The sequence below is a fragment of the Zingiber officinale genome, chromosome 2A, assembly GCF_018446385.1.
Source record: "Zingiber officinale cultivar Zhangliang chromosome 2A, Zo_v1.1, whole genome shotgun sequence".
Classification (NCBI taxonomy): domain Eukaryota; kingdom Viridiplantae; phylum Streptophyta; class Magnoliopsida; order Zingiberales; family Zingiberaceae; genus Zingiber; species Zingiber officinale.
In genome coordinates, this window is record NC_055988.1 from 159,911,521 (window position 1) to 159,932,041 (window position 20,521).

At 42.0% G+C, this 20,521-nt stretch overlaps 1 protein-coding gene and 1 long non-coding RNA gene across 2 annotated transcripts; one reads left to right on the forward strand and one right to left on the reverse strand.

Annotated features, from left to right (window-relative positions):
• The first annotated feature begins 298 nt into the window (after positions 1 to 298).
• Positions 299 to 781, forward strand: LOC122042936. Its single transcript, XR_006129403.1, has 3 exons — positions 299 to 326; positions 423 to 489; positions 766 to 781. It is a non-coding gene; the product is annotated as an uncharacterized LOC122042936 (long non-coding RNA).
• Positions 782 to 2,511: 1,730 nt separating this feature from the next.
• LOC122044185 lies at positions 2,512 to 20,041 on the reverse strand. The gene is made up of 3 exons (XM_042604715.1): positions 19,579 to 20,041; positions 2,692 to 3,140; positions 2,512 to 2,643 (listed from the first exon to the last, which is right to left on the reverse strand). The coding sequence occupies exons 1-3, from the start codon at positions 20,039 to 20,041 to the stop codon at positions 2,512 to 2,514; spliced, it is 1,044 nt and encodes a 347-aa protein (XP_042460649.1).
• Between the last annotated feature and the right edge of the window lie 480 nt (positions 20,042 to 20,521).

A 20,521-nucleotide genomic window follows, 5' to 3' on the forward strand; every position in this document is an offset into this window, starting at 1 on the left:
CTGGCTCTAGCCGCGTCACTGTCACTCCGACCCGACGCCGAGCCTAAGCACCGACGCCCTCTCCGACAGCCACCTCTCGCCACCACCGAACCTCCTCCTCTGCCGTGCCCTAGGTTTGAGCTCACCGCCGGCCTTGCCTCTTTTTTTTTTCTCGGAGACGCTCTGTTCACGGAAGAAGCAAGCCCTAGACGAGCCCTGCCGATCTTCGGTTGCCAGCCATTGGAATTTTTCCTAGCCGACCAAACATTTCTGCCCTAGACATCACCACTGGATCCTCCTTCGCCACCAGCCGCCGGCAGTGAGGAGAACAGGGTGTAGCGAGTTAGGTAAGGCAAAAAGGGGTATTTGGATTTTTGATTTGGATCCTGTGCTGAATTTGTTGGTTGATAACTATGGTACTTGTCACTGTTTTCCCACAGCAGCTTCTCCGGGTCTCGACAGTAAGTTCTTCAGGATTTGAGCAGCACTGAGGCATCGGAAAAATTTGAGGTAAGGTTTAGGGTTTTTGAGCTTCGTGTATATTGATTAGGTATATGTTGGAGATTGGTAGATTGGATTAGCTTTAGATTTTTAATCTCATGTTATGATTAGGGTTAAGGAACTAACCCTGGTGGACCCACTGATTTTATTTAATTAGGGTTCATTAATTTTGTTGGATGAATTAGTTGGATCCAATTTAGAACTTCTTAAATTGGATTAGAATTTAATTTGGCTAATTGTGGTATGATAGAATTAGCTAAACTAGACCTTATGTTTAATATACAGGACCTTGACGCGAGACGAGTATCTCGGAGTCAGATTTGGACCATTTTATCGGAGGCGGGTACTTTTGACTTATGTCATTTGATATACATAGTAGTGAATTTAACAAGTTGCATTAATTATGTCCTTTATTTGTTTCGGTTAGTCACTACCCAATATCTGCTACATGATTGATTGATTGCTTGATTTGCATCCCATGTATACTTTATTTGTTTATACATACTTATAGGGGGTAGTGATATACCATGCTTCACCATGTTCAGGACCTAGGTTTTTATACCTTCTGTGTACCTTTGATTCGATATGATTCATTGATCTAGGGTGCACTTTTCTATATATATGGATTAGGCCAGGATGTTTTTATGGATATTTGCCATGCACCATTTGCATGATTGCATGCTGTGTGATAGCCCGCTCCATTATTGTTGAGCACATCGCCAGTTACATGGATCTGCACACACCACCACTCATGAGTTAGTGGTCGATTCAGGCAGAGTGTGTTGCAGCAGGGACTCTGTTAGGCACCGTTGGTCCGCTCATGGGTAGTGTGACACAACGTGTTATCCGGCAGGGATTCCTCCCCGTCATCGTGTACCGGGAGTTGAGAGCATTGCGCTCCCCCATTTATGATTTGGGGTAGGAGGATAGGTGTACTCCGACAACATCCCGTCCACTCGGTCACTCATCAGGAGTAGTGACGACAGAGTGCACGGTTGTCACAGCCCTACCCACTCGGCCTCACTATTCTGTGAGATGATCGACTGGCGTCAGGGGTGACCAGGACGCATCATTGGCATCATATGCACGATGCATTTATTGCTTGTGTTTGTGTTTGCTGCATTTATATGCTGCATATTGTTTGGATACCTATGTTTGACATGCATACAGGATTTCCCTATACCACTCGGACTGTTTGACCTTATACTCAGGACCTGGTTAGTACAGTATACTCCGGTTATTTCAGTTTGCATTTACCTTTATTTCATCAGGAGACTGTACGCATAATTAGTGCTAGGTGTTATTTCCTTACTTTGTATATCAATTGTACCTGCTGAGTGTTGGACTCACCCCGCCTCCATTGTCGTTATTTTCAGGCTGATGCTGACAGGAGGGAGTTCCAGTCGCTAGTCCCCACAGCACGTAGTGCTAGATCTCTGCAGACCTCGATGGTTTATATATCGTTTAGTTTTGTTTTGCAATTATTGATTATGGGTGGACTTGGTTTGTTTGGATACTTGGTTGTTGTATGGATTTTTGTGATTATGATGGATTTTTTTATTCGATGTGTTTTTTTTTACTACGTGCCTGCCTGGACGGCAGAAGAGGTGAGTTCGTCGGTTTTGAGCTTTACGAGTGTAGTTGAGTAGAGTGGTTTTTGAGTCAGAGTATTACTACTTTGTTTGATTATATATAACTGCGTGGTGATGTTTCATTTTGTTGTTATTATTCCAGCCGCCTGTGGCTGAGGTATTTGTGAGATGTAGAAAAGTTTCAGATTGTCCACCGTACATGGGAGATGCTGTCGAAATTTTCTCGGACAGGGACTCCTCTGGGGCGTGACACCCGCTCGGGAGGCCTAGTTGGCCGAGTTGTGTATCATAGGCCCCGACCAATCACCCACAAGCATGCAAAGTAAAAACGAAGTTGCACAAAGATAAATTTTTCATTGAAATTAGAAAAATCAAGGCCGAGCAGCCGAATTACAAAAAAGGAAGTTTTTGGCCAAACAGCCGAATTACATAGAGACTTCTATTCCAGAAAATCATAAAGGTCCCTAGGGATGTTGCTAAGGAGCGCTGCATAGTCTTGGGTCGGGATGTTGGCGGAGTCAGGGAGCTGACCCTTGGACTTCAGATAATCCGTCGTGGTGGTGATGGCAAGCTCAAAAGCAGTATACATCCGCTCGCATACTTTTTCTGAGAATTCGACCGAACGGATGTAATTTAGCCTCATGGCGGCGACCCGGCCTGGCTCAGCATCCTGGTATTCTTTAAGGGCCGCTCGGGAGGCGTCGGCGGTTGCCTGGTGTTCTTGCAAGGTAGCCTCAAGCTTCGCCACCTCATCCGATCGGGCCACCTTCTCGCCGGCCAGCTGATCCATCAGCTCCTTAACCCGTTGCTCCAGGCCCCACGCCTCGACGTTCTTCTTCTCTAGGTCAACGATGGCTGTTTTCTTCCGATCGGTGGCAAGACTTATCTTCCGATCGAGCGTCTTCACATGTCTTTCAAGTTCTCCCAGAGTGTAGGCCTGATCAGCCGTCTTCTTTTGCTCAGCCGACAATAGATCTTGGGTCTTCTTGAGCTCCTTCTGCAGCTCGGCGTATGAAGGACCCTGGGAGGGAGCGCCGCCCAAACTCCTTAGCTTTTTTAACTCTTCATCTGTAAAATACCGAAAATAGGTGAATATTAATAAGGGAATTTTCCGAAATTTTTGGAAATTTTTCGAGAATTTTTCGGAGCTCGTACAGACAAGTTAACGGCGATAAAAACGGGGTCCAGAAAAGCCTGTTTAGGCTATCCCATTTAAGTGAGGAAATGTTTATATTTACATTTCCTTTTTCTTTTATTTTCTTTATTTTTTTTATTTCTTTCTTTTCCCTTCCTCGCCGAACCCTGCGCGCCCCTTCTTCCCCGTCGTCGACTCCTTGCCCTAACCGCACTCGGCGGTTCCATCTCCCTCCGAGCGTTTAAGCTGTGATCAAGGGAGAAGCCGAGCACTCCTCTTCATTTTCTTTCTTCTTCTTTGCCTTCCGACGTCGATTCCTTGGCCACAGGAGCTTCGAGCGCCGACCACAGGTTTGCCGAACCATTGCCGGTCTCCCTCTCTGGATCACGGCCAATAGGGGCTCGCCAGAAGGAGGATCAGCACCGCTGCATCGCGTCGCCACCACCACTGTGTCTGCCGAAGCCGCCGTCGGCACTGAATCGCCGCTGTGCCCTAGCTAGTAGTCGGCGTCGCACGGAGCAGCGCCACCCCTCACTGTTCCGCCTCTCCTCTATTCTTGAGCAATCCTTCGTTGTGGTGGAATTAGGTCATGGTTAAGCAAAGCTTGGGATTCCAGCAGCAATTATTTTGTGCTGGCAGCAACAGTCCTGGTGTGGATTGATAATGCCTAAAATCTATATTAAATGTCACAAATAGGCTTATCAAATTAACAATTTAATATTTCACTGAACCCCTTAATTTTGCAATAACGTTGTAGTAACGAGCCCAGGATCGATCCGAGGAACCAACAGTATGATGTAATTTAGGATTGTCTTTTTATTCCTATTTTTGGGGTTTTCGATATAAAAATGGAGTTGGGGGGATTTAAGCTTTGAATTTAAATCTAACAAATGAAAAGCACAGCGAATAAAAAAACTAATCTAAAGCAAGAGTAAAACCTAACTATGTGTCAATAATCAAACCTCAATGTATTGTCACTCTACGTTGTGATTAAACCATCGACACACACTTAAACTAAAGATAAAAGAGCAAGACACAATTAAATCTGATCTACAACACCAATTAAAACCCTAGCTTGAATTTAAACTCTAAACACTTAACCAAGCAACAAATTAAAATTAAACTAAGCTTCAACAAAGAAAGAAATGCTAACTACTTGCATAAAAAGATAACAAAACATAAAAGTAATCTGTGATAAGCTATAAAACAGTAACGAAGCTAAATAAACCCTAACCAATCCAACTCACAACCAATCTCACCAACTTCACACTCAAGCCATCACACAAGAGTGCCAAAGTCGAGATCACCCAACTCTGGACCTCAGTGGAGACTCTCTACAGCGTATCAGTTCCAGGATTGCTCAAGAACGCCGACGGACCACCCCCGACGAGCTAAGAACATCCCGGAACCCATAAATGCCGAAAATCTGAAAATCTGGTCTCTGGATCTGATGGGAAGCTGTGGAACGCGGATGAACGTCGAGTGAAGCTCAGGAACACCGGAAGACCACCTCCGAATGTTGTTGATGGGAATCGGAGCTCGGATTTGGAGGACCACCTCCAAATCTGAGGTGAAATAGGGAGATACCGCGAGCCAAATTCCACCGGAGAGAACACCCCCCAATGACTCCAGAAGATCGGGATGATGCCGCCGAGATGCTCACTACCGAGATTGAAGCTCGGGAGATTGATTGGAGAAGGAAAGGTGGTCGAAATCCGCTGGAAGACGCGCGCCGGAACTGAGCTGCGTGAAGGGGATCGACGAAGGCACTGTAGCTACTGTAACTTCTATTTAAATCAGATCTGGATCTGATTGGACGGCTGGGATTGATTTGGAGCTAAATCAACGGTGAAAGCTTACCCAAAATCTGATCCGAAAGTACTGATCTTGATCTAGAGTCTGGATCTACCCTCCCTTAGGTCGGATCGATCAGATCATCACTGGATGGCCCAGATCTGCCGATCTTCAATGAACGGCCCAAATTAAGTTGGGCTGGATCAATAGCTAGATGAACTCAGATCTGCATCAAAACTTCTGGATCTTCGTCAATTGCTCAGATCTGCTCCCCATTAGGTTGGATCGGCCAGATCTTCAACGGATGGTACAGATCTCTCCTATTCTTGATAAACGGCCCAAATCGACCCAAAGCTTGATCTTGTCTTTTGAACTCCGATTCGAGCCCAATTCCGGTCCAAATAGATCCAAATCTAAGATCCTTTGATGCCTACAAAATAAGAATCAAATATTAGCATCAAATAACACCAAAAATAATATAATTTGTAATTACGTCCAAAATCTATGCAATGAACAAAAATGTAATGTAACCATGATTTAAACTATGAAACCAACATCAAAATCATGCATAAATGAATCAAAATAATGCAGTAAAATCATGGTTATCAAATCCCCCACACTTAGTCTTGAACGTCCCGTGCAAGTAAAGAAAACTAAAAATCATCTCCATAGAAATTTCTCTAGCAATACCTAAAAATGGTAAAAAGAATTTAAGTAAGATCATCTAAAGATCACTAACAATCATGAATACAATCCAAACAATAATCAGTAGGTATAGTAATTTCAATCCAATTGAAAAATTAAGCAAATTGCACTCTTTCAAGGGATTTACCTATTCTAACTCTCACACTCAAAATTGCATATATGCGGAGCTCACTAAATACAACTCACAACATTTCACTACCATAAGCTTGCTTATTTTCTAATTCTCGACCACTATAAACATAGCATACATGAATCAAAAGGAATTTATCATGAAGAATTGAAATGGAAACAAAAAGAACGAGTGAAGTGAATGTAGTAACAAAAGAAAAGGCATCAATGAAGAGAATGAGAGTATGGAAGGAATTTACTTGATGAGTTGACTCATTTGATGTAAAAAGAGATGAATACCATTTGTTTCAACCAATTCAAAGTATCAAGCTAACCTCCCCTTCAATTTGATGGTAATCCGAAATTCTTGATACTCTATCTCCACATTTGATACACTCTTGATTTGCCAACATTTTTTCTTCACTGTTTTTTTTTCATTTCAATTTCAGCATTTTGAAAGCTCAAAAATAATCTCAAATCACCTCATGGAGAAGAGCTTCCTCCCCCCACACTTAAAGTATTGCCCGTCTCGAGCAATTAAACACAACATGTATCCAAAAACTCAACACTCTTGAAGCCACTTCATACTGCATACTTTCATCTTCTTCTCTGTTTCTATCTTCTCTTTACCCTTTTCTTTCTTTAGAACTCAAATAACTAAGAAACTTGATTCAAAACCTCAAATTCAGCAAGAATTCATATCATTACAGCTTTTCCTGATCATTACAGCTAGGCTCTGATTCCATATCTAGCATTCCACATCCAATTTCAAAATTCTAGATGTGCCATTACATTCTAAATGCTGCCATTTTACAAAATTCCAGCAGTTCAACAATTTTTTAACATTCCCAACTCTTTTCCTTTTCTAATCACCAACAGTTTTGCTCTAGCATAGTAAATGCAATTTAGAATTTCAGTTTCGGAAATTTGATACTCATAATTGAAGGAATTTTACTTGAAACAAGAAGAATTAAGTTTAGCAAAGGGTATCATTCACATCAGATCCAATCTGATAAGGACAGCATCAACGTTTGGCACACAGAAACAGCTCACATAGCCCTTTGGAATCAACATCATCAGCACAAGTTTGCCACTTAAAATGCATTGTCACTTACTGATTTAAAAACTGAAATGCAGCTTCTACATAAAATCCAGAACTGACCAGTGTAAGAATTTTCTAGACCTTCAATTCTAGCCAATGTTTTCTGAACATTACAGCAACTTGAGTTCAACTAAAAGATTTTGCTAGATTTTCTTAAGTTTCAGTAACTTGATAAGATCACAAAATCCTTAAAATTCTGATATCTAACTCTCCATTTCTGAACATTACAGCTTCTATCAGAAATTTGGAAAGAGAAATCAACTTCAAAAGATCTCAAGAAGGTTGTTTCAAATTTCAGATTTAAACTCAAAAACTTCCTGCATTACTGATAGTTAAAGATATCTCAAGTTAGCTTATTTCTGGGAATGAAACAGTAAGAAGATGCAGAAACAGATTTTTGTTTAATTTGAACAAAACTCCAGAAGCCATTTCTGAAATTTCAGCACATAATAGCATAAAATCTGCTGTGCACATACTAGTATCCTGCTCTCTTCAAAATCTGCAGACCCAGAAATTTCAGAATTGCAGCTGATTCTGCATTCTGTTATTCATTCTCCACGTTTCAGAATTCTGAATTTGGAGATATTTGGGCTTGGTTCAGTAGGATTGGAACTAGGTAAGGAACTCATTTGACACTCAATTGTTTTGAACTTGAATCCAAAATTTCAGTAATTCAAAAACAGCACAAAGAATTGGCACAATTCAGCATTCCATTTCTGATTTCTTTGAATTCATTGACCAATCCTTGAAGTTTTAACCTCCCTACAACATCTTATTAAGCATTCAATAAACAACATCTAAAATTCAGTTCATTCCAGCTCAAATAATTCAAATTGCAGATTGGCACCGCTCTTCAATTCAACCCTTTTACAACTTTTTTTCTTTTCTAATCTCTTCCAGTATTGCTCTTGCCTAGTAATGAAGAACAAACTGAAGAAAATTTGAGAAGACAACTGCATGCTGCATTAAATTAAAACTGCAGGAAAACTGCAGAAAACTGAATTTGAAGAAAATTGCACCAGAATTGAAGCTTTAAGTTCAGGTATTAGCTTGATTCTGGTTTTACTTCAAAATCTCTCTTAAAATTCGTTGCAACTTAGGATTCACTCCTTACATAAGAATGGAGAGTCAAATTCCAGCTAACTCACGGCTCAGATCTCCTTGACGGCAATACCAACTCAACCTTCAACAATTTCTGCATTTCCAAGTTCAGTTCTCATCCTTGCAGCAGAATTTCAGAAAACTGATCCATTCTTAGGCACTTCAACTTCAGAAATTCACTCTTGATACTTTCATTAGTTAGGGCTTCCTCTATTGGACATCCTTGTTTGCATTTCATCAGTTCAAAAATAAGGTTCAGAAACTAGTCTCATAAACCAGATTCTAAACAAATAGTTGTTCAGATAATTAGTTCAAAGCTTCAGTTTCAAGAATTTTATTCAAGGTAGTTTCAAGAATTGACATCTACACTTCCATAATCTTCCATAATTTAATGTAGATTTGCAGATATTGTACTGTCATTCCTGCTTTGTGGAGATTCCAACTTCAAGCTTGATACCATTTCTTTCCTGAATTCTGTTTCCAGCTTTTAACCTCTCTGTTTTGGAGTGTCAAATGTTGCCCTTTTCTTCAACTTTTCAGAGTAAATGATGCAATGCTCAAGTGCTTCACTGATTAAATGTTACCCACCAATTGAATTCTGAATTATGGTCCATTTAAGTCAAATCTCAGTAACTACAAAAACCTCCTGTTTCTGCATTTATGTGTCCAGAAAAAATTTCTGGCTTCCATTTTTTTTTATTTTGTTGATGCCATGGCAGGTATAATACCATTTCTTTCAGCACAAAACAGAACTTAACATGAGTTTCACATTGGTTTTAAGGCTATTCCTGATTTCCGGCACAACGTTGATACTAAACTCATCATTCCCATGTTTCTGCAGTTTTTCAGAATTCTGCAGATTTCATTTTTCTGCATTTGCAAATTTCTATGACTTAAGCTAGAAATTGCTAGGATTCTAATTTCAGAAATCTACTGGAGGAAGCTGTCTTTAGATCTTTAATTGGCAATTCTTCATCTCAAGTCTTTTTGTGCTGCAATTCCAGAAGGGGTTTCTGAAACTCTGTTATGAAATCTGCTGCTGATTTAAGAATTCGAAATTGATGAAGCAACTGTGTGCCAAATTTTAATACAGTTTATGATCAACAAATTTTTCCATCTGAAGTTTCTATCCATTGCAGTACTAGAAGCTAATTAGGACTTAAGCTAAATATTCAGTGAATGCATTGTTTCTGGAATTGAAGTCTGAAGTTGAATTTGTAGAGGTCATAGAAGGCTGAAATACCATTTGTTCTGCATCATCCAGGACTTAACTCTGATTTCTTCCTTGTTTAGATGTTGCTCCTAATCTTTTGATACACCTTTGATACGAAGTTTAGAATTTCTCATATCCTGCAGTTGTCCTATTTCTGCACTTTTACTGCATTCCAGCAGATTTGAGACTATAAGAGTAGTTCAAGTATCCTAAATCTCCAATCCAGATTCTAAAATCAAATTCAGATTCAGAAACAATACTAGTAATCTCAGGAACCATTGTACAGATATTACACAATTCCAGAAATCTGATTCCAGCAGGGTGTTTTCCAGGTTAAGTGTCAGAAATCTGATTTCTTGCACCATTGCATTCCTGCACTTTCCCCTACTAATCAACTTAGAAATGTGGAAGTAATGCATTCCTATTGTATGAGTCGAGATTGATGCAGCCATCTACAGCTCGTTAGACAATTAACTGAATTCAGTAACTTCTACAACTTCAGTTTTGGAAATCAGGGAATATTAACATCAATCAGCAGCTAAGAATTTCAGCTCATCTTAATATCAGTTCAATAAATACAGAATTAGATTTCTGATTCAGTAATCAGTAACTTCACAAAATCAGACTTTCTTCATTCCAGAGATAAAACAGATTTCTAATACCATCTATACTTCTAACTTCATCTTAATTTTGATGTGTATATCTCAATTGGTCCACCCATCAATTAACTCCCAGCAAGTCAGAAATCTTCACTGGATCGGCTTCAATGAAATTACAGAATCCAAAATCAGCATCTCCAAATAACTACAATTCATGTCCCAATTTGGCACAAATCTGTAATATCACTTATGCTGTATAATTCTGCATTTCTGTATTCTGCCTTCTTTTCTTGATACTGCTTCTGAATTCTTGATACACCATTACTTCCACACTAGCTGCATTTGTTTTCTTTTCTATTTCTGCAATTTCTTCAGCTTTTCATTCCATTTGTTTCTGCACCCAAAAGAGCTTCACTTAGGCCTTTTCCTGATTAAATTGCTACTCTTGATTCTTGATACAAATCTGATACACATTCAAAACTGCATTTCAGAATTGCTTCTTTAAAACTGTCCATGCATCACATTTCGAATTTCAATCTGTTCATAAAATTTCCACAGCTAAATATTGAAACAATGCCAATATTGTAACACTGACACACCACAGCTTTAATTCACTGAGCTTCCTCAACACTGCAGAATTCAATTCCTCCATCTAAACAAAAGAATTCAATCAACTAAACACCTCCCCCCACACTTGTTCTTTTGTCCATCATCAAACAATCTAACTCATCAAGATAACCAACCAAAACTCTCAAAATTTGATAAGCATGGATAATCAAGGGATTTGAATGCTAGAAAAGAATATTTTAAGAAAATTGTGGAGAAAGGAATTTGAAATTGTGAGAGAACAAGAATGACAAATATCCTTTATATTCACGCATACATATGCTATTATGGCTTTGAAAAGAAACTAAGCAAGTTCTAGAGTTTCCATTGCTATGAGTGCATGTCACACAAGGGAAAATAACGAAGTATAGGCTTTAGTGGTCCTCTCTAGGTATTTTTCTTGCAAACAAGCTCAATCAATCAAAATGGAATCCACCACCAAATTAACCAATATAATGCAAGAAAAACATCCAATCATGTCAAATGACCTAAAATTGATGATCAAATTTAAGAAGTTTTTACCATCTTAAAAGTATCACTAAACAATTCATGGAGACTTTTATTCAAATCGAAATTGCTATGTAAGATAACTAAATGCAAAGTATGAAAATAAAATGCAAATTGCAAAGTATGGAACTAAAGAACGTATAAAGAATTTATTAGAGAAAAAACTAAACACAAAGCATGAATTTAAAAATGCAAAAGAAAGCTAAATTGGAACTAACTCCCCTTTCATTCCCGGTGGTTGAAGAAGGTTTAGAAGTAGAATCCACCCCGGAAGTGGAGTAATCATGGTTCTCCTCAAATTCTTCTTATTACTCATTTTTCCTTTCAAAATTCTTTCTGGAGGTCTAAGTCGGTTCAGTGTAAGCATCCACTTCGGACGCTTATGTTCTCCTACAACATCAATCAAAGAAAACACCTCCCACACACATGTGGGGCAAAAAGAAAATAGGAGAAAATTAGTGTGGGTAAAAGATATTTCAAGAAATGATTCACATCTAATAAAATCAATAAATGGTACCTCTATGAAATTTTCTGAAAAATTACACAAAATACTCACCTTGTCATCTTGAGAGGTACCTGGAGTGGTGTTTGTTACCTCTTTCTCCTCAAATAAATGCTCAGACTCCAGTTCTGGCGAATGTTCAACTTCATGTAGTGATTCTTGGGTGCTTGGCTCCATAGCACAAGTCCCTACACTTACATCCTCCATTCTTGGTGATTCTTGAGGTAATGCTTCCAGTAAGCACTCCCCTACACTTATATCATCTTCTGCAACAATACCTGCATCTTCAACAACATCTAAAGCAACACTATCAGTAGAATCAGAAATCTGAACAACTACATCATCATCACAAATAACATTAGAAAATTCTTGTGAAGAAATAGAAGTAGTGTCAGGCCTGACAAGATCTCCACAATCCACCTCTTCACTGGCTCTTTGTGCTTGTAACTGATTAATAGATGATGCTATCTGATCTAACTGACTCTGTATATTCTGTATCCTTGCAAATTGCTGCTCTTGATGCTCTCTCATTTGATGCATAACTTCATTGCATTTCCACATTGATTCTTCAATTTGTTCTTGTGCATCCTCATACCTATTCCGTTGCTCCATAGGTAGGTAGTACTGAGGCTGATAATAATAGCTCTCCCTCCAATCTCCAAAATGCTGATATGGATCCATGGTCAAATAAATTTCCTGTTCTTACACTGAAACACTAGCAAATAAAATTAGAAGACTCAGGAACAAATAAAATCAACACATGAATATATATTCATGAAAGAAATCAAACCAATCCTAAAATTACTAAACATTGCATTTTTTTTCCCCGGCAACGGCGCCAAAATTTGATGAAGCACAAAATCTATATTAAATGCCACAAATAGGCTTATCAAATTAACAATTTAATATTTCACTGAACCCCTTAATTTTGCAATAACGTTGTAGTAACGAGCTCAGGATCGATCCGAGGAACCAACAGTATGATGTAATTTAGGATTGTCTTTTTATTCCTATTTTTAGGGTTTTCGATATAAAAATGGAGTTGGGGGGATTTAAGCTTTGAATTTAAATCTAACAAATGAAAAGCACAGCGAATAAAAAAACTAATCTAAAGCAAGAGTAAAACCTAACTATGTGTCAATAATCAAACCTCAATGTATTGTCACTCTACGTTGTGATTAAACCATCGACACACACTTAAACTAAAGATAAAAGAGCAAGACACAATTAAATCTGATCTACAACACCAATTAAAACCCTAGCTTGAATTTAAACTCTAAACACTTAACCAAGCAACAAATTAAAATTAAACTAAGCTTCAACAAAGAAAGAAATGCTAACTACTTGCATAAAAAGATAACAAAACATAAAAGTAATCTGTGATAAGCTATAAAACAGTAACAAAGCTAAATAAACCCTAACCAATCCAACTCACAACCAATCTCACCAACTTCACACTCAAGCCATCACACAAGAGTGCCAAAGTCGAGATCACCCAACTCTGGACCTCAGTGGAGACTCTCTACAGTGTATCAGTTCCAGGATTGCTCAAGAACGCCGACGGACCACCCCCGACGAGCTAAGAACATCCCGGAACCCATAAATGCCGAAAATCTGGAAATCTGGTCTCTGGATCTGATGGGAAGCTGTGGAACGCGGATGAACGTCGAGTGAAGCTCAGGAACACCGGAAGACCACCTCCGAATGTTGTTGATGGGAATCGGAGCTCGGATTTGGAGGACCACCTCCAAATCTGAGGTGAAATAGGGAGATGCCGCGAGCCAAATTCCACCGGAGAGAACACCCCCCAATGACTCCAGAAGATCGGGATGATGCCGCCGAGATGCTCACTACCGAGATTGAAGCTCGGGAGATTGATTGGAGAAGGAAAGGTGGTCGAAATCTGCTGGAAGACGCGCGCCGGAACTGAGCTGCGTGAAGGGGATCGACGAAGGCACTGTAGCTACTGTAGCTTCTATTTAAATCAGATCTGGATCTGATTGGACGGCTGGGATTGATTTGGAGCTAAATCAACGGTGAAAGCTTGCCCAAAATCCGATCCGAAAGTACTGATCTTGATCTAGAGTCTGGATCTACCCTCCCTTAGGTTGGATCGATCATATCATCACTGGATGGCCCAGATCTGCCGATCTTCAATGAACGGCCCAGATTAAGTCGGGCTGGATCAATAGCTAGATGAACTCAGATCTGCATCAAAACTTCTGGATCTTCGTCAATGGCTCAGATCTGTTCCCCATTAGGTTGGATCGGCCAGATCTTCAACGGATGGTACAGATCTCTCCTATTCTTGATAAACGGCTCAAATCGACCCAAAGTTTGATTTTGTCTTTTGAACTCCGATTCGAGCCCAATTCCGGTCCAAATAGATCCAAATCTAAGATCCTTTGATGCCTACAAAATAAGAATCAAATATTAGCATCAAATAACACCAAAAATAATATAATTTACAATTACGTCCAAAATCTATGCAATGCACAAAAATGTAATGTAACCATGATTTAAACTATGAAACCAACATCAAAACCATGCATAAATGAATCAAAATAATGCGGTAAAATCATGGTTATCATGGATCAACAAGCACAGCTACGAGATAGGTAAGGAAAATTAGGTATTTTTGGTTTGTGATCTCATCTTGAACCGACGGTGAGGAAGAATTTCTTAACAGGACTTGTTGTGGGGTTTTCTTGGTTCAGCAATTTAATCCAGTAGTTGTTTACATTAGATCCAGCAGCAACTACAGTTGTGAATTGAGGTAAGAGGTAAAGAATTTGATCATCTTGTAGATGATTGGTTGATAGGTCAGCAAGGAATGTTAATTTAGGTTATGTTTTGTATTTGGTATGAGTTGGATTCTGGGTTAGATTTATGTGATTGTTGATTAGGGTTTTTGCCCTAATCTAGTGTAGGAAATTTTTATTTAGCTATTTATAGGTGTGTAGTTAAATAAAAAGATTTATTTATTTGACGCAAGACTCTGATTCGAGACGGTATCTCGACGAGTATCTTGATTACCAGATAGGATCATTTTATCGGAGGCGGGTACTTTTGACTTATGTCATTTGATATACATAGTAGTGAATATAACAAGTTGCATTAATTATGTTCTTATTTGTTCCGGTTAATCACTACCCGATACTTGTTACATGATTGATTGATTGCTTGTTTTGCATCTTATGTATTCCTTACCTGTTGATACATGCTTATAGGGGTAGTGATATACCATGCTTCACCATGATCAGGACCTAGGTTTTATACCTTTTGTGTACCTTTGATTTGATTTGATTCGTTGAACTATGATGCACTTATATATATATATGGATTAGGTCAGGATATTTTGTGGTTAGTGTCATGCACCATTTGCATGATTGCATGCTGTGCGATAGTTCGCTCCATTATTGTTGAGCACATCGCCAGTTACATGGATCTGCACACACCACCACTCATGGGTTAGTGGTCGATTCAGGCAGAGTGTGTTGCAGCAGGGACTCTGTTAGGCATCGTTGGTCCGCTCATGGGTAGTGTGACACAATGTGTTATTCGGCAGAGATTCCTCCCCGTCATTGTGTACCGGGAGATGAGAGCATTGCGCTCCCCCATTTATGATTTGGGGTAGGAGGATAGGTGTACTCCAATAGCATCCCGTCCACTCGGTCACTCATCAGGAGTACTGACGATAGAGTGCACGGTTGTCACAGCCCTACCCACTCGGCCTCACTATTGTGTGAGATGATCGACTGGCACCAGGGGTGACCAGGACGCATCATTGGCATCATATGCATGATGCATTTATTGTTTGTGTTTGTGTTTGCTGCATTTATATGCTACATATTGTTTGGATACCTATGTTTGACATGCATATAGGATTTCTATATCACTCGGACTGTTTGTACTTATACCCAAGTCCTGGTTAGTACAGTTTCTCTCCTGTTTACTTCATATGCATTTTTATCTTTCTTATATCAGGAGACTGTACGCATGATTAGTGCTAGGTGTTAGTTCCCTACTTTGTATATCAGTTGTACCTGCTGAGTGTTGGACTCACCTCGCCTCCATTGTTGTTATTTTCCAGGTTGATGCTGTCAGGAGAGAGTTCCAGTTGCTAGTCCCCTGCAAACCATGAGGACTTATTGATCTTTTGGTTTTCTTCTTTATTAGACTATGTTTTGAACTTGTTATGTTTTGGATTGTTTTACTTATGGATCTTGTGTGGATTCTTATCGTTGATGGACTTTGTTGTGGTTTGGTTATGTTTTACTCCATGCCTGCCTGGACGACAGAAGATGTGAGTTTGTCGGATTTGAGCTTTACGAGTGTAGTGGAGTAGGGTTGATTTCGAGTCAGAGTATTATTCTTCCGTTTACTTGTTATATAAACTGCGTGGAATGTCTGTGTATTGTATTTTATTTCTGCTATTATTTCAGCCGCATGTAGCTGAAGTATGTGGATATGTAGAAAGTTTCAGATTGTCCGCCGTACAGGGGAGATGCTGCAAAAAAATTTTCGGACAGGGACTCCTCCGGGGCGTGACATCGTCCACCATGGCCAGACGATTGGAGACAGCAATCTCCTCTACCCATCTCTGGCATGAATAAGGAATGTTAATAGCCGATCAGAATTACGGCATAAAAAACTTCGGAAGAAAACACACTTACCCCAGTGGCCTGCTGCACGTGGCTATTGGCCAGATTGCCGAGCGGAATCATCGCGACATGTGCCGGAGCGTCGACCCACATCTCGGCTAGGGGCCCTTTCATGGTGATCATGTGCTCAGGCGCGGTTGGCCGCTCGGACTCAGGGATCAATTCTGCGGTGGGGAGATGCAGGGAGACCCTGATGGTACGGTGCCGACCGGGAGTCGTCTGGGCGGAAGCTGGGGAAGGATCGGAGGCCGGTGCAGAAAACTGGGACAAAATGGTCGAGCGTTGGACTCGACGGGGAGAGGGCGGAAGAGCGCTGACAGGTATGGCCTCGAGGGGATCCGCGGACACGCCCAGTTGGGATGGGGTCCGATCGGACGAGATCGCCTCAACCGCTGGGGCTTTGCCGCGAGAATCGACGGTGGTCCGCTCGGACGGCTGGACCGGGAAGTGACCGATCGAAGTGGTGTCTCCGCTCGGCGCCTCTTTTGTCGAAGAGGGCGCTCTTCCTCCTGAGCGAAGCCTTCCTCCCGGACGGAAGGCCCTCGGCTAGAAGCTATGCCAACCGTCGGCTCCGGGAGAGAAGCCTGAGCGGCCGACTCCCCCGCATTCGTTTCGCTCTCTCCTTCGTTAGAGCCGACCGGGGTGATGCCCAGTTGCTCCATCTCTTTGGCAGCTGCGGCCTCGAGCGCCGCCGCTTTCCTCTTCAAAATTCCGGCCATCACGGACTTCATGACAATGTCCGCTGCAAAGAAAAAAAGGAGAAAATCAGTTAGCAATCAAGGCGAATGCACAAGTAAAATTCTTACCGAAGCCGCTCGGGAGGGGAGTCCGGATCGGACTCAGGCCAAATATGTACATCACCCCTTCAGGTAAGAACTAGTTGATGTCGAACTTCAGACCGGCTAGCATGTTGGCAGCGTGAAGATAGTCCGGTCGGGTCTTGAACCTCTTTAGTTCAGGGGAGATTGGCGGTCCGACCTGCCACTGGTTCGGAAGGAGGCCCGCTCGGGAAGACGAAGATAGAAATAATACTCTTTCCAATGTTTATTGGAAGAGGGCAGTTTATTAAAGAAGACTAAACCGGGCCGAGCCTGGAACATGTAAGTGCCCAGCTCGGACTGGTTAGGATAATAAAAATAGTAGAAGACCTCCGGTCGGAGGGGAATGTTGTGGATTTTGAACAAGACAACAATGCCGCATAGAAGGCGGAAGGTGTTAGGGACTAAGCTTCCGAGCGGAATGTCGAAAAAATTACAAACTTCTACGATAAAGGGATGGATTGGAAAGCGCAGACCGACTATGAACTGGTCGCGGAAAACACAGAAAGCTCCGCGCGGCGGTTTGTGTGGCCGAGTGGAGGGGGAGGGTAAGATAAGTTCAAAATCAGAGGGGATGTCAAAATTGTCCATCAGAATATCGGCGTCGCACCGATCGAAGCGCGACTCCATGGTGGTATACCACGGGCCGAGGGCTGGGTCTTGAGGCTGAGAGGAACTAGCCATTGTCCGAACGGACGAAACCACAAAAGGCGAGGAAAAGCAAATGACAGAAAGAAGAAGATGACAAGCAATACAGCGACCAGAAAGCGAGAACACGGCGAAAAACACGAGGATAACAGAGAAGGGTTAAGGACCTTACAAAGAAGCTGAGGATCGAAAGGAGGAGGCTGGAGATCGTCGGAAACAGAAAAGCGGGATCGCCGGAAGTCTGAAACGACAGGGAAAGCTTCTGGGCACGCGAGAGCAAGAATGCGGCGGAGGAAGAAAGCGAAAGCTTTATAGGGTTGGGCCCGAACGGCCTCAGCCGTCGGATGCAGGTCGCAAAAACCAAGGACGCTATCGGGCCGTCCATTTCAAACCGCCTCGGTCTCGTCACCCGCGCCGCCGCCGCCGTACAATGATGACAGCAACGCCACATGGCATTAGGCCACTGGAGTGCATTTAATGAGCGCCTTCACGAGGCACAGAGCGCGTGCCCGGCATTAATGTAGAAGATTGGCGCAAATTTCGAAGAGATCAGAGGAAGGTTGGCGTTGACTAAGGTCTTAGCTACTCCCGTGGGGATCGAGCAGAGGATAGTTTCACAGAGACACCGCTCAGCGTGAATGGCGGTCCAGTCAGTCGGACTAATCGCCTCCTTCGACTGGACTTGAAGGGGAGGCAAGTGATCCGACAGTAAGGACGGGGGACCCCCTTTGAGGGGAGTCAATGACACGTAGAGGTCAAAAGTCAAAAGGGTCAGCATGAGGCCCGGCCGACCGGAGAAGGGTTGGGTCGACCGGTCGAACGGGTCCGGGCGGAATCAAAGACAACTCGATGGGGAGTCGAGTTTCCGACGCTCATGGTGAACAGGGTCGCTGGGCCGAGCGGGCAGCCCACTCGGCCGAGGCGTAAATCGGTAATACTATGAAGGAACACTCTCAGTCGAGCACGCGACCGGGAGTCTTCTCGGTCGGACGGATACCTATGCTGGACGGAAGTGATGTGCCAGCTGAGCGGCTGAACGCTCGGCTCGGGGAAAAAAGGAGACAAGGACAAGGGAACATCATCTTCTGACAGCAAGCATATTCGACGATCAGGCCATACGCAGAATCGTACGACGGAAGGTTCTGCTGTCCCATCAGAGATGTGCTCAGACTGTAGTAGTATGGTGTCAGGCATGCTCCTCTGGCAAGCTCATACTAAGGTATGGTACAGGATACGTGTACGCCTCGGTAGGTGTGCACAAGCCTCCCCACAACTCTATATAAGAGCCCTCAGACTTCGCCAGAGGTACGCGATCTCTCGTCTTTGGAGCCACTTCATCATTTTCCTCTTGCCTGACTTGAGCGTCGGAAGGTCGTCACCGGGAATACCTTCCCGGCCCGACTTCTTTGCATGTTCGCCGGAGATCCATACGGCCGGTCAGAGATCCACATCATCACCTGAAAGAGTGTCACGTACCTAACGTTCATCGACTCAGTATTCGAATAGGATCAATTACCTTATACGCTAGTCACTAGCTAGTAGCGATTGGACTATTATAGCATATTTCAAAGCCATATTAATGTAGTTGATTTAACACGATGATATATGATTTTGAAACTGATGGGTGTTCTGATTTTACAGGTGTGCAGGAATAAAAAGAGAAAGTAAATTCATTGTGGAATGTGTTTTGCTTAAATAACTGTTGTCTGCTCTTTATAATATGAGACTGGTTATTAATTAAGTTGGCTATTGTTACCTAGAAAAAAAAAATCTTTCTAAAGAGACTTTAGCTTACGTTTGGTTGGGTGTAATGTAATTTTACTTATAATGTAATCAAATTTATAATGTAATGTAATGTAATCTTGATTATATTACTAGCATTTGATAATGTAATGTATAAAATCTTTGATTACAAGGATAATTATATTTTTTTGTTTGGTGTCCATTATTTTTTATAAAGAATGTAATTCGTATTATTATAAAATGACAAAAATATCCTGCGACCTCTACCGATGGCCGCCATACTTCTACCGGAGTTTGCGGCAACCAACGGTCGTCGCCGTTGGCCTCCTCCGCCGGCACCCGCCACCGACAACCGGCGACGGCGATGATCGCCAGCGGCTACTATCGCCGGCGGTCGTTGGCGACGATCGTCGACAGCGGCGGTGGTCGGTGGGCGGGCGACGACCGACGGTTGTCGCCGGTGGCGGCAGCGGACGGTGGTCACTGGTGGCGGCGACGGGCGGTGGTCGCCTGCGGTGGTGGGCGGCGGTGGTCGGCGACCGGCGGTGGTCATCGTCGGCCGGCGGTCGACGACGGCCGGCGGTGGTCGACGACGGCCGGCGGTGGTCGACGGCGGCCGACGGTGGTCGGCGACGACGACTGGCAGGCAGGGCCGACGGCGGTGGGCAACGGCAACCGACGACAGTGGATGGTGACCAAGGTGGACTAGGGGTATATTCGACATTTAAATTTTAGTTAAACAGTGACCTCGTAATGTAATCCGATTACATAGTATTACTTTGTAATCCAAATTACAAATTTTCACTATCTTTTATAATCCGGATTACATTATATTATAAGTTTAAAATTAAACTAAATAAAATAATTAATCTTGTAATATAATCCTGATTACATTACAAAGTAGATTACACTCTACTAAACATAGTCTTTATGTTATTGGTATGTCGCTATATGAATTAGTTTTATTAATTGTCAAGATATTTCTGTTGTTCCTAACTTTATAGTGCAAAGGGGAGCCATTAATTTGAGTAAGGTTTATCAAATTGACTGCTCCGTCAAATAATTTAAATAATTTGTGGATCCAGATGGACGGATACACGATGAACTCAAGTTGACTCACAGATTGAAAAGAATATTTGTTCTTTTAACACTTAAAAGTAAAGTAGAAAATTTAATGGGTTTATAATCTCATCCATCGAATTCA

Coding starts and splice junctions, on each gene's coding strand:
- LOC122044185 (XM_042604715.1), bottom strand. CDS start 20,041: ATGTCGAATATACCCCTAGTCCACCTTGGTCACCATCCACTGTCGTCG. Junction 3,141..19,578: donor TATGGCGGCCATCGGTAGAG/GTCGCAGGATAT, acceptor GGTATTTTACAG/ATGAAGAGTTAAAAAAGCTA. Junction 2,644..2,691: donor GGCTAAATTACATCCGTTCG/GTCGAATTCTCA, acceptor ACTGCTTTTGAG/CTTGCCATCACCACCACGAC.